Source organism: Ruditapes philippinarum, unplaced genomic scaffold (assembly GCF_026571515.1).
Source record: "Ruditapes philippinarum isolate M1 unplaced genomic scaffold, ASM2657151v2 ctg564_1_1_1_1, whole genome shotgun sequence".
NCBI lineage: Eukaryota > Metazoa > Mollusca > Bivalvia > Venerida > Veneridae > Ruditapes > Ruditapes philippinarum.
The window spans coordinates 66,111-79,174 of record NW_026864469.1 but is presented as its reverse complement, the minus strand read 5'-3'; the positions used below and the strand labels follow the sequence as shown (position 1 = coordinate 79,174).

General features: G+C 33.9%; 1 protein-coding gene across 1 annotated transcript; it reads left to right on the top strand.

Moving 5' to 3' along the window:
- The first annotated feature begins 6,090 nt into the window (after positions 1 to 6,090).
- On the top strand, positions 6,091 to 12,841 carry LOC132725724 (hydroxylysine kinase-like). The gene is made up of 6 exons (XM_060710912.1): positions 6,091 to 6,228; positions 7,770 to 8,015; positions 10,552 to 10,665; positions 11,010 to 11,071; positions 11,621 to 11,795; positions 12,319 to 12,841. Exons 2-6 carry the CDS (start codon positions 7,793 to 7,795, stop codon positions 12,789 to 12,791), a joined length of 1,047 nt encoding a protein of 348 aa, XP_060566895.1. The 5' UTR covers positions 6,091 to 6,228; positions 7,770 to 7,792; the 3' UTR covers positions 12,792 to 12,841.
- The last annotated feature ends 223 nt before the right edge of the window (positions 12,842 to 13,064 follow it).

Genomic DNA, 13,064 nt, shown 5'->3' with positions numbered 1-13,064 from the left:
GACATCATTTGCTCGAAGATGACACAATGCCCTTGTGCATTTGTCTAGTCTGTAAAACAGTGACATATAAAATGATTTCCTTAAATAATCAAGGAAAATTGTAACGAAATATTGAAACTACGTCACTTCTTTAATGTCCTTACTTAACCTTTACCCGTTATAGTTTACACTCTTGAAACTTATTTAAAAAAAAGAAGTTTCACGTGCTATTTTATTGTTTAGGTTAAGACATTGAAACTTGTTCCAACGATGCTAGATGCTAAAAATGTATCAATAAAAAATCAGGGTTTAAACTTAAAATATAAGAGGTTTTACGAATCCTATCAGAATGAAGCTTCTGTTATTTAAAAACTAAAGACCGAAAACCATGTACACATAATCTGTGTTCGCAAGTAAGTCACATCTATAAATAAATAAATATTCAACAAATATAGATACAAACCCGATCGCTTTAAAACAAAAATTTATAATAGGAATAATGAACAATTCCAAAGTAAAAGTAACTCTATTCTGTATGTGATAAAAAATCAAACTCCTATAAATAGATAAATAATTAACTGATTCAAATATTCTGTAAATAAATGTAAAATGTGAGTATTATTCATGATCAGGTCAGCATGCCGGGCAATAGTTTCACAACCGGAGGATAGTTTCATTCCTGAACGATAGTTTTATTATAGAACGATAGTTTTATTACCGGACGAAAGTTCCTTACCGGACGTAAGTGTCACTACCAGACGAAAGTATTATACCGGACATTAGTTTTATTACCGGACGATCGTTTTGTTACCAGTCAGACGAAAGTTTCATTATCAGACGAAAGTTTCATACCGGACGATAGTTTTATTACCGAACGATAGTTTTATTACCGGACGAAAATTCATTACCGGGCGAAAGTTCATTACCGGACGAAAGTTTCATACCTTAAACTTTCATTAACCGACGAAGGTTTTATTATACTAGACGATAGTTTTTTTACCGGACGATAGTTTCATTACCGGACGATAGTTTTATTGCCGGACGATAGTTTCATTACTAGACGATAGATTCAAAAATATACTGGACGCTAGTCTCATTACTGGACGCTTGTTTCATTACCGGACGAAATTTTCATTACAGGACGCTTGTTTCATTTCCAGACGAAAGTGTCATTACTTGACTTTTGTTTCATTACCGGACGATCGTTTCATTACCGGACGATAGTTTCATAATTATAAGATGATAGTTTCATTGCGGGACAAAAGTTTTACTACCAGACTACAGTTTAACTACATTACCGGACGATAGATTACCGGATACTTGTTTCATTACCGAACGATTGTTCCATTACCGGACGATGGTAGTTTCATTACCGGGTGAATGTATCATTACCGGACGATAGATTTATTACAGGACGATAGTTTCATTACCGGACGATAATTTCATTACCGGACGATAATTTCATTACCGGAAGGATTGTTTCATTTCCGGACGTATCATTTCATAAGTAGGCGATAGTTTCATACCGGACAGGTTATTACCGGACGATAGTTTCATTACCGGACTATAGTTTCATTACTGGACGATAGTTTCATTACCGGACGATAGTTTCATTACCGGACAGATTGTTTCATTACCGGACGTATCGTTTCATTACTAGGCGATAGTTTCATTACCGGACAGATTGTTTCATTACCGGACGTATCGTGTCATTACTAGGCGATAGTTTCATTACCGGACAGGTCGTTCATTACTGGACGATTGTTTCATTACCGGACGATGGTTTCGTTACTGGACAAAAGTTTCATCAAAATACATGATCGTAGCTACAGCAGGTTTATATACAAACGGCCAAAACTCCATGTAATGACAATACAATGAAAACGCAATCTCTAAACCTTCTCAGCTTGTGAACGCTATTCTAAATCAAATATAAAAAAGCACTAGTTAGTGTCGTTAAAAGGTTTCTTATAAAAACATCCAAGTAACGCATACCAACTATATTGTGAAAATAAAAGCACCGTCTGTTTCTGCTATGCATTTTGCAAAGCAATTTATCATTGTGTGAATTGCGAACAAGAAGATTCTACACTTTTTTGAAGAAAATTTCTAAATTCACAAAGGGCCATAAAATCAGTCAAAATCCATCCCAGAGTTGACGCCCAAAGATAAGTTTCATGTAAAAACTTTCAGTTATTATGAAGACTGATGTTGCATGAAAACCTTGAACCTAGACGTTCAAAAAGTGCCATAATTCAGTCCAAATCAATGTGAGAGTTATTGGCCTTGGAAAGTGACCAGAAATATATTGCATGCAAAACTTACACCAAAAAATTTCAAAGTTGAAAAAAACAAAAACACTAAAATTCAGTCAAAATCAAATCCATGCTAGAGACATGGTCTTTAGCTAGTGACATTCAATTGTGTATTCATATCTTGAGTAATTTTGAAGGTTGATGTTGCATGCAAAACGTTAACCAACAATTATTCATTAATTTGTTTTGCAATATTTTTGTATTGTAAACCATAATTTTGAATGTTTGGCATTTCATGAAAATAAGAAAGTATACAATAAGCACCATTTTTGACACTTGATATAAGATAATGCTTTATTCGTTCTACCAGCTTCAAACGCGCACGAATAGTTTGTCTAGCCAGAACATATACTATTTTCCACTTATAAGTACAGAAGCGAAGCATGATATAGTCACTTCCAGGAATGAGCTAGAATGAAAAATAAACGTGTTTCTCCATTAGGAAATAGTTCTACAAGAGAGAAATCTTAATAAGTTCATGTATTTATCTGTAGGATTTATTAATCTTGCAAATTACAAAACTAGTAATCCATAAGTTCTTTAAGAACTTTGATTTGTACCTCTTGCTAACCTAAACGCTAATTACATCTTTACATGACGCGTGGTATTCCAAAATACGTGAACACGTGGCTCGTGTATCGTACAACAGACAATTTGCACGAGAGCATCGTCATTTTGTAAAAATTATCAATTTCTTGACAATGTATCAGAACTTCTTACCCATGAAAAACTTTAATAATAGTATACAACAACGGACGGAAGTCGCAGGCTGAGGTCCATTTAATATTTTCGGCTGACAATGCTATGTCGTCCGACGAACTGTGTGCCCTACCGCATGCAAGTTCAACGGGGAAAGAAATCATATACTAATAGTAATCAATATTTCTAGTAAAATGAACTGGGTATTTTATATAAGTTAGTAATGATCTTTACGAAAGCCTAATAGTGTCAAATGAAATAAAAAATAAAAATACAAAGGCGTTATAACGCGAATAAAGGCGTTATTACGCGAATCAAAAGGCGTAATAACGCGAATAAAGGCGTTATAACGTGAATAAAGGCGTTATAACGCGAATCAAAAGGCGTAATTACGCAAATCAAAAGGCGTAATAACGCGAAAAAAGGCGTAGCAACGCAAATAAAGGCGTTATAACGCGAATAAAGGCGTTATAACGCGAATCAAAAGGCGTAATAACGCAATTCAAAAGGCGTAATAACGCGAAAAAAGGCGTAGCAACGCAAATAAAGGCGTAGCAACGCGAATAAAGGCGTTATAACGCGAAATGAAAGGCATAATAACGCAAATCAAAAGGCGTAGTAACGCGAATAAAGGCGTTGTAACGCGAACCAAAAGGCGTACTAACGCCAATTAAAACGAATTATAATGCCAATTTAATACCATATTTATACTAATCAAATGGCCTGGAAACGTAAGAAAGCAAGACCAATATTGATCTGAATTTATTCCTCAAGATATAAACTCGTATAGAATAATATAATATATATTTACAATAACTAACATTCCATTTGCGCAGTAATAATGCAAACTATTTGTCATAAACTAATGAAGACTCTTTAATATTTGCCAATTTAAGGTGTCTGGGTGCCTTATAGGTTTATTGGACTGGACGTAAATACAGTTAATCTGAATTCACATGTATCATATATTGCTTTTACACATGTCACTATAGTAAATGAATTTCTTTTCTTTTCTTATCTTATCTTATCTTATATGTGCGTCATATGTTCAATTATCTTCGGATATATCCTATTTGATTACCTTATAACATCTAGTATCTTCTAATTATGTGAATGCCATTCCTAATTAAGCTATAGGTAATATGCTATAGGTAACAAGATTTGGGAAAACGTAAGGTATAAGTTAGTCACATTAGGGTGATTATTGATAAGTATGTTTAAATGGGGGATAGTGTTTCAGTTAAGTCACAATTATAGGAGACATTCCCTTCTTTGTCTATGTAGAAAAGTATCTATAGTTGGGTGAAAGTTAACCTTTAATCTGACGAAAGCATTTCCTAATAAAAGATTTAAAAAATCAGACTGTGGCCTTAGGACGTATCCGTACAGAATTGAAAATAAAACGTACGTCTTGATCGATTTATTTAGATCAAATTGTTCTTCCTATCTTACATTACTAGGCCACGGTTTGGAATTTATATGGTATTAAATTAGCCTTTTGTTTTGCGTTATTATGCCTTTTGGTTCGCGTTATTACGCCTTTTGATTCGCGTTGCTACGCCTTTTTTCGCGTTATTACGCCTTTTGATTCGCGTTATAACGCCTTTATTCGCGTTGCTACGCCTTTATTCGCGTTATTACGCCTTTTGATTTGCGTTGCTACGCCTTTATTCGCGTTCTTACGCCTTTTGATTCGCGTAATAATGCCTTTATTCACGTTATAACGCCTTTGCATTTTTATTTTTTATTTCATTTGACACTATTAGGCTTTCGTAGATCTTCCTCGCCACCACGGTCTAATAAAAACATATTACTATAGTGCTCAATGTACTTTTTTGTCGAATGTTAACAGGCCCGCTGGCATGAATAATGTAAGGCTTTATATTGATGGATAAATGTGAACAATATATTACAATTCAATACTGTATTAAACTGCAATATTATTCCTATTTGAAGTCATATTTGAAAAATAACAAATAATGAGAGGTAACTCTAGTATGAATGTGGATAATTAACTTGCAAGGCTATCTTTCTTCCTTAAATTCTTTTCAAGAAATAATAAGTGATTTTGGGTATTTATCCGAAAACAAACATATTGGTAGCTTTGTATGTATTTTACTCTCTAAATGGAGGTTAGAAAGTTAAAATCAAGCATTGACAGTTGGCGCCAAACTAGTAAAAAACTTCGGATAAATTTTGTGAAAAATTTAAACGTATGACTGACAGTTCATTTGCCATTTAATGCACTGTGTGTAATTGATATTTTTAATGAATCAGGCAGATTCTTGAGTATACTGCACTTTCATAAACATGACCCATATAAGTATATTTCGGGTGTGATTTTTGGTGGTTGGGGGTAAATAAAAATTGCTGTCAGTCTTTATTAATTAGGAGCAATGCATGCAAATTGTAATTTTCTTTAACGTAGTTATGTCATATATCGTTGGGTAATGCTGAACAACTGGTTATCAGCCTGTAGAAGGATTTTGAAAAAATATTTGGAATTGTGTTTTTGGCCACACTGAACTTGCTCATTTTAGGTTTAGGCTTTCACTATCCACGGATGACCATGATTCGTTACCTTTAGCACTTTTCAAAATGATAAGTTTATACGCTAATATTTGTAAAATTCTGACCTGCGCTGAAGAATGGTGGCATGCCCACACTCACTGACAAAGGGATTGACATCCGACGTGCGACATGTATACTTTGACTTACAATGGTGAACATTAATGGCGAATTTTAACTATTAAAATACATTAAAGTTTATACATGTAGAAGTTTTAATTCGAATCCGACAAGCGTTTCCTCTGATCTCTATAACAGTGAGACAGTGACCTTTGACCTAGTGAAACCACGTCTTATTGTGATGCATAATTTGTATAAAATTAATTATAAGGACAGTACATGTTATTAATTTGGATGTATAAATTAGCCTATATAAATGAGCCTATTTCAAGATTATTTTAGGAACGAGCTGAAAGTATATTGACTAATAGTCCTTCTAAACATACTGGTATATTTCCCAACAGTGTAATGGTTAGTAATGATGCTATCAGATTATAAAATGTGTGATTTTGGCAGCGCAATAACTTTCGAACTGGTACGTATTGGTCGATTAAATTAAATATTTAGTGTACCGCATGCGCATTGTATATCTTTACATATGGTGAAAATTTACGGACTACAACTGTATACCAATGTAAACAAAAGATTGTACATGTATATTAAACAAGTAAGTAATATACTATTTTGTTATTAGATTTACGTGTTATTTGCACTTTATTTCATTTATTACATTAATGTCTATGATTTTATCATTCTGCGGTTTATGAACAGACAAACCATTTTCGTGTGCAGATTTTATGTTACATAATTTTATTCATGGCAGATTTAGGTCATTTATCAATCTATTTATATCATACAAACTGGCACAAATGTAACATATTAGTTTTAATTCGCCCTTACGACAAAACAAACGCGATATGTAATATATTGTAGGTGAATGTATAGTTATATTTCAAAAGACGCTATACATTTTGTATATTGTTATTCTGTATAAAAAGGAATTACACACAAACAAATAGTGATATTTTTAACGATAACATTAGTAAACGACGGAAAACGCTTGAATTGAATACATGTAATACAATAACAAAACTACACTCTTATTAAAATCAGCCCCTTAATTACTGCATTTTAGGTCAGATAAAATTCAGCTCTGGTTGTTTTCCTCTATGTTCACTGTGTAGAAACACATCTGCCGCAAAAATGATACACATTGAATTCTATTAGCTTGCAGTAAATGATGTGATTCTACACAGTGATTGTTGAAAATAAAATCTAGGTTATTTCACGATCAAACATTATATTACACTTTCTGAAAAAATATCAGTCTGTAATAATGAAGGGCATCGCATTGTTTCTGATATCACGTACGGTATGGTTATAGGTTTAAGTGACAGCCAGCCCGTCTGTACTTCAGTACTTCAAAATAGGACACCTTATATTATTTATGTTATAAAATATTTCTATTTTATTACAAAACTCTATCGTTAACATTGTTAATGAACATTAAAACCCCCGATCGTTCTACTGAATTTTATATAGCAATGCTGAAGCTTCATGTATTCACGAAATAAAATGTATCGCTACAAGTAACATAGCTGGACCGTTTTAATGGACTGACTTCAAACTGTTCGGTGAAAATTGTCTTTTGTATGTCATATTAAAATGACTCCGTTTAATTTGTTAAAAGTGTAAATAGGAAAACTATTGAGAATACATGTACTAGTATAAGATTTACGGTAGTGTAATTCTGTGCTCCTAATTTAAGACACACGCATTTAATTTATGTATTAAATGCAAATACGTTTTCCATGTATTCTACTATTTGGTAAACGTTCATATTTGAACGCCATGACTGTTGTGTGGCGTAATTTTCCGTAAAAAATGGTTGATAAATTACAAATATATACTGTAGAAGTTGCGGATTTTCAAATGCCAGAAATCGGTATTTTTTATGTTAATCATCATCTACCGGAAGTAGCAATTATAAAATAGCATCAATGATTTGATCGTAACACACAGGCGCTAGTCACATAATCAAATATTTTACATAACCGGTCTATATATGTATATAAAGATATATATAGACCGGTTATGTAAAATATTTGATTATGTGACTAGCGCCTGTGTCGTAACACAAGAAAATTTATTATATCAATTATTATATTTATTATATTATGGTAACTTAAACGTTCACTTTTGATATAGGTTGAACGCATTATTTTAGCCAGATGGAACGCGCATTATTGACGGCAGATGACGTCTGTCAACTCGTGCAGCGTCTGTATGGCCTGCGGACGATAAAACAGAAGACACTTGCAAGTTACGATGACGTCAACATTCACGTTATGGTAGATGTTAAAAGCAGCAATAATTATATTAAAGGTGTTTCAGAAGATGGATACGTACTTAAGGTTTTGAATACAGTAGATTCATCAAAAGTCAATTTTGTTGGTGGGTGAGCTTACTATTTAAATTAAAGTTTTCCTCCCAAACATGAATTGTGATAAGAATTGACCTGTTTTTTGAGTGTTTATTCTTTTCGCGGCATCGACAAACTACACTCATGTGCGCATGTGTGATCCGAAAGTATGGAACGCCGTGACTGTCTTATGTTATCAATGTTTTTGCTATCTTTTGAAACGATGATATTATTTTGTCATTTAAGCATATTATCATGTGCAATAAAATAATATCTTGTCTAAAGACAATGCTGACTTGTTCAAACAGCATATTAACTTGTCAAATAATCATTATGACATGTGCAGACAACATGTTAACTTGTCAAAGTATCATGATGACTTGTGCAAACGACATGTTAACTTGTCAAAATATCATGATGACTTGTGCAAACGACATGTTAACTTGTCAAGATTTCATGATGACATGTGCAAACAGCATGTTAACTTGTCGCATTATCGTGATGACATGCTCATAATACCTTAACAAGTTAACATGTGTTTTGCACAAGTCATCACGATTCTTTGACAAATTAACATGTTGTCTGCACAAGTCATCATGATACATTGACAAGTTAACATGGCATTTGCACAAGTCATCATGATACATTGACAAGTTAACATGCTGTTCGCACATGTCATCATGAAATGTTGACAAGTTAACATGTCGCTTTCACAAGTCACCATGATACTTGGACAAGATAGCATGTTGTTTGCACATGTTATCACGATGAACTGACAGGTTAACATACTGTTTGCACATGTCATCATGAAATTTTGACAAGTCTGTATAGCATTTGCACAAGTCATAATTAAACTTGGACAAGTTAACATGTCGTTTTCACAAGATATCATGATACTTGGACAAGTTAACATGCTGTATGCACATGTCATAACGATAATTCGACAAGTTAACATGCTGTTTACACATGTCATCATGGAATTTTTACATGTTAGCATGGTATTTGCACAAGTCATCATGATACTTTGACAAGTTAACAGTACGGTTTGACATGTCAGTATGATACAAGATAACATGTCATTTGCACAAGTCATCACGATTCTTTGACAAGTTCACATGTTGTCTTCACAAGTCATCATGGTTATTTGACATGTTAACATGCTGTGTGCACAAGTCATCATGATACTTTGACAAGTTAACATGCTGTTTGCACATGTCATCACGATAATTCGACAAGTTAACATGTCGTTTGCACAAGTCATCATTAAACTTTGACAAATTAACATGGCGTTTGCACAAGTCATCATGACACTTTGACAAGTTAACATGCTGTTTGCACATGTCATCACAATAATTCGACAAGTTAACATGTCGTTTGCACAAGTCATCATTACATTTTGACAAGTTACCATGTCATTTGCACAAGTCATCATTATACTTTGACAAGTTAACATGTTGTTTGCACAAGTCATCACGATACTTTGACAAGTTAGCATATTGTCTGCACATGTCATCATAATAATTTGACAAGTTAACATGCTGTTTGTACAAGTCAGCAAGTTCCTTTGACAAGACGTGATGTAATTTGCACATGTTAACATGCTCAAACGACAAAATAATATTATCGTTTCACAAGTTAGCAAAAACATTAATAACATAAGACAGTCACGGCGTTCCATACGAAAGGCTAGTGGTATAATACGAAATTGACTAAATTCTAGCCGGAGTTTAACGGAGATACAGTTGTACCGTGTGCCCACCCTTAAGTTATAAGTTGTTTTTTATAACCAACGTAACCAGCTATTTGATTTTGTTTTGTAATATTACTGAAACATTTTAATAAAATATCTATATTGTGTGCACCTGTGTAACTTAATACTTTGTACTGATCACTAAAGTATATTTTTCAATAACTGTTATATTTAAGTGATACATGGGTAGATTTTTTACTTTTTTACTATAAGGTAACTTATACGTACATATTTTCAGCATATGACGGTATTTAAAAATGAATTGTAAATACTTTATGAGCGTCTTGCTAGCGTTAGAACATCAGTTGACATTGAATTGCCTCTCTTGCTTTGCCTTCAGGAAATCATTAAAAGGAGTTGACCAGCCTTTCCTTATTTTCTATCTGGAAATTTAACCTAAAACTTAACTTTTTTCTTCACTGAGAACATATGTAGTGTTCAAAATTTTGCCAAACAAAGCGATATACTGTGCTTGACAATTTTACCATTATTCAGTACGAATAAGCGAACAACAGAAGATGGGTTCTTTCTTATTCTATACAAATTAGATAACTGAAAGGGCGACAATTAGAAGGTGATTATGCTGGCGTGATGATGCTAAATGAAAGTGATGTTGAAGGCGACGATGAGAACGATAACTATGATTTAAATTTATGATGATGATGATAATGGAAGTGATGTTAGTGGTGGCGGTGATGATGACAATGATGTTGATGGGAAATATTTGATTTTTGTGGGTCCAAATGATATTGAAAGTGATGTTGGTAGTGGTGATGCTGATCATAAATTTATACATTTCTTTTCATATTTTCTTGCAGGAGCTATGCATGCCGCTATTGAACAGGTATCAAAAGCTGGTATCGTAACTTCACATCCGGTCCCAAATATTCAAGGGGAACTTTATTCAACAGAAAGTCTCAATAGTAGGTCAGGTGAGTTCTACAGCTGAAAGATATGGAAAGATCTATGAATTCAAACCATATTGGCAATTTCTATCATGTCACCTATTTTTATTCGACGTTATTATGTATTTCAAGGGTTTCTGTATCAAAATGATTAAGTTGTAAATCCGAAAGTACAGACTTACTATTTTTTTCAGTATATAAATATAATTATGGCAAAACCTTTATCAAAACTGCACAGAAATTAATAGGTTTGCCTTGTTTGCGACAAAGATAAGTTAGTATATAGCTTAACGTTGCGTAACTTTTCCGATGATGACCGAATTTTGAATTATTATTTTCATCACAACAACACATGTTTAATATTTCTTCAGGGAAAGAAGGTTGTACGTTTCTTGTGAGACTATTCCAGTTCGAACCTGGATTGTCCTTGACGGTAAACCATACACGGTAGAATTGTGCTTCGAAGTTGGCCAACTGACTGGAAGGCTAAGCAACGTGCTTAAGGTAAAAGTTCAATCCTTGCTTGCGCCTTTATTTTTAAAATCAATGTGCATTTATTTATTTAAGCGAGATTATCATTTTAAATTGTTCAACAGTGATACCACACTTTTTACATTGAGAAGAAGAAGGATGTCCTGCATTACTAGAATATGATGAACAGTTAAACAGGGTGATAATACCTTAGGAATTTTCTCCAGTATTGTTTTGTTTTTTAAATATAAAATTTTATTTGCCAGACCTACTTCTGAAGCAGTGTTGTGAGTTTGGTTTACCGTTGCGGTTGCAATCATTAGAACGGTCATATCTGGATAATTAATCTATTCATTTCGAATAAACTTTAATTTTCGGGTTAAATACATTTTCAAGACACCTAAGGCTTAATAAGAACAATGTCCAAATTACAAATGCATCTAACCATTTTACAAAGCTAGTGTTACTTTCATCTGCCAATATTATTTAACAAGTTTACATGTTTTGTAAGAATTTTGAGCATCCAGGTTTGGTGAATCACTCCAGACACTGGAACCTTAGAGAAGTAATGAATATGGGAGACAAGATAGACTGTATTACTGATGTAGGGGATAGAGAACTCGTCAAGGATGTCGTAAAACATTTCACACAAAACGTTGCCGGAAACGCAGGAAATCTGCTGCAAGGTAAAATTCTGCGTTTTTAGATAATTGAGTTTTAAAACTAGATGTTATTCTGCTTCATAAGCCTAAATGCGCCAACGCTTAACGAGTTTAGAAATTTATGTTACGTACATGTACAATTAAGTTATCCTTATCCAAAGCCGGAGGAAAAGTAATGTAATGGTATATGATATAAATAACCTTCAAGGGAAGACCCAGAGAACTTGTGGGTCAACCCTTTTGCCAAATTTGTTATACCATTGTATTGTAACTGTCTTTACATGTATGTTTATGTTTCTTTTTTGGCAACAAAATATCTTTTCATCAAATGACCGATTATTACAGCATAAGAAGTATGGACAAAAGTGCTTTAATATCCTTAGTTACTTCAAAGCAGCACTCTTTCTCTCAAGTTATTATATTTTAGATTTTTTTAGATATACCGATTTTTTGATGAACACTTCACTGTTCCATGAATACAGAAACCATGACGTTTTGGTATGCTTGGCTTCTGGTATAGTTCTCTAGTTACTGGTATTTTATTCAGGCTGTGTTCACGGAGATCTGAACGAGGGTAACATCATAGTAAATGGTGTTGAAGTTTCAACTGCTAGTGGAACAAACACGGAATATCACGTGCACGGGGTTCTTGATTTTGGCGATTTGGTGCACGAGTTAATAGTTTATGAATTAGGTATCGCAATTGCGTATATGATGATAGAAACTACAACTCTAGAGCCAATAGAGGCAGCTGGACATACCTTGGCCGGATATTTTAACACATTTCCGCTTCCGGCGGCCGACTGTCAGGTTATTAAAGAATGTATATGTGCACGTTTAGCTCAGTCTGTAACATACGGAAGTTATGAGCATAAATTAGACCCCAGTAACACATACTGTCTGAGAACTTCAGAAAAAGGCTGGCCAGTATTACGTCGACTCTGGAAAATTCCAAAGAGTGAACTTTATACTTACTGGGAACAGATTTTACAGAATTACTCATTGAAAGCTAACTTCTGAATTTATAAATGGCAAATTAAAGATTACAAAATAAAAAAATGTCTAAATCATGCAATTCTTTTTTTATATCTTATGAAATTTACATCAAAATGAGGGGCGTCCGTCGCCGAGTGCTTATGGGTTCGAATCCCGGCAAGGATTTTGGATTCTTTCATGTGAGGAAGCTATCCAGCTAGCTTACGGAACGTCGGTGGTTCTACTCAGGTGTCCGTTCGTGCCTGAAATAATGCACGGAGGAGCACCTGAGGACTTCCTCCACCAGTAAAGCTGGAA

What these genes read in the sequence shown, in the direction of transcription:
- LOC132725724 (XM_060710912.1), top strand. Translation starts at nt 7,793, where the DNA reads ATGGAACGCGCATTATTGACGGCAGATGACGTCTGTCAACTCGTGCAG. An exon ending in ATCAAAAGTCAATTTTGTTG is followed by an intron (nt 8,016 to 10,551) that starts GTGGGTGAGCTT and finishes ATTTTCTTGCAG; the next exon opens with GAGCTATGCATGCCGCTATT. An exon ending in CGCAGGAAATCTGCTGCAAG is followed by an intron (nt 11,796 to 12,318) that starts GTAAAATTCTGC and finishes TATTTTATTCAG; the next exon opens with GCTGTGTTCACGGAGATCTG.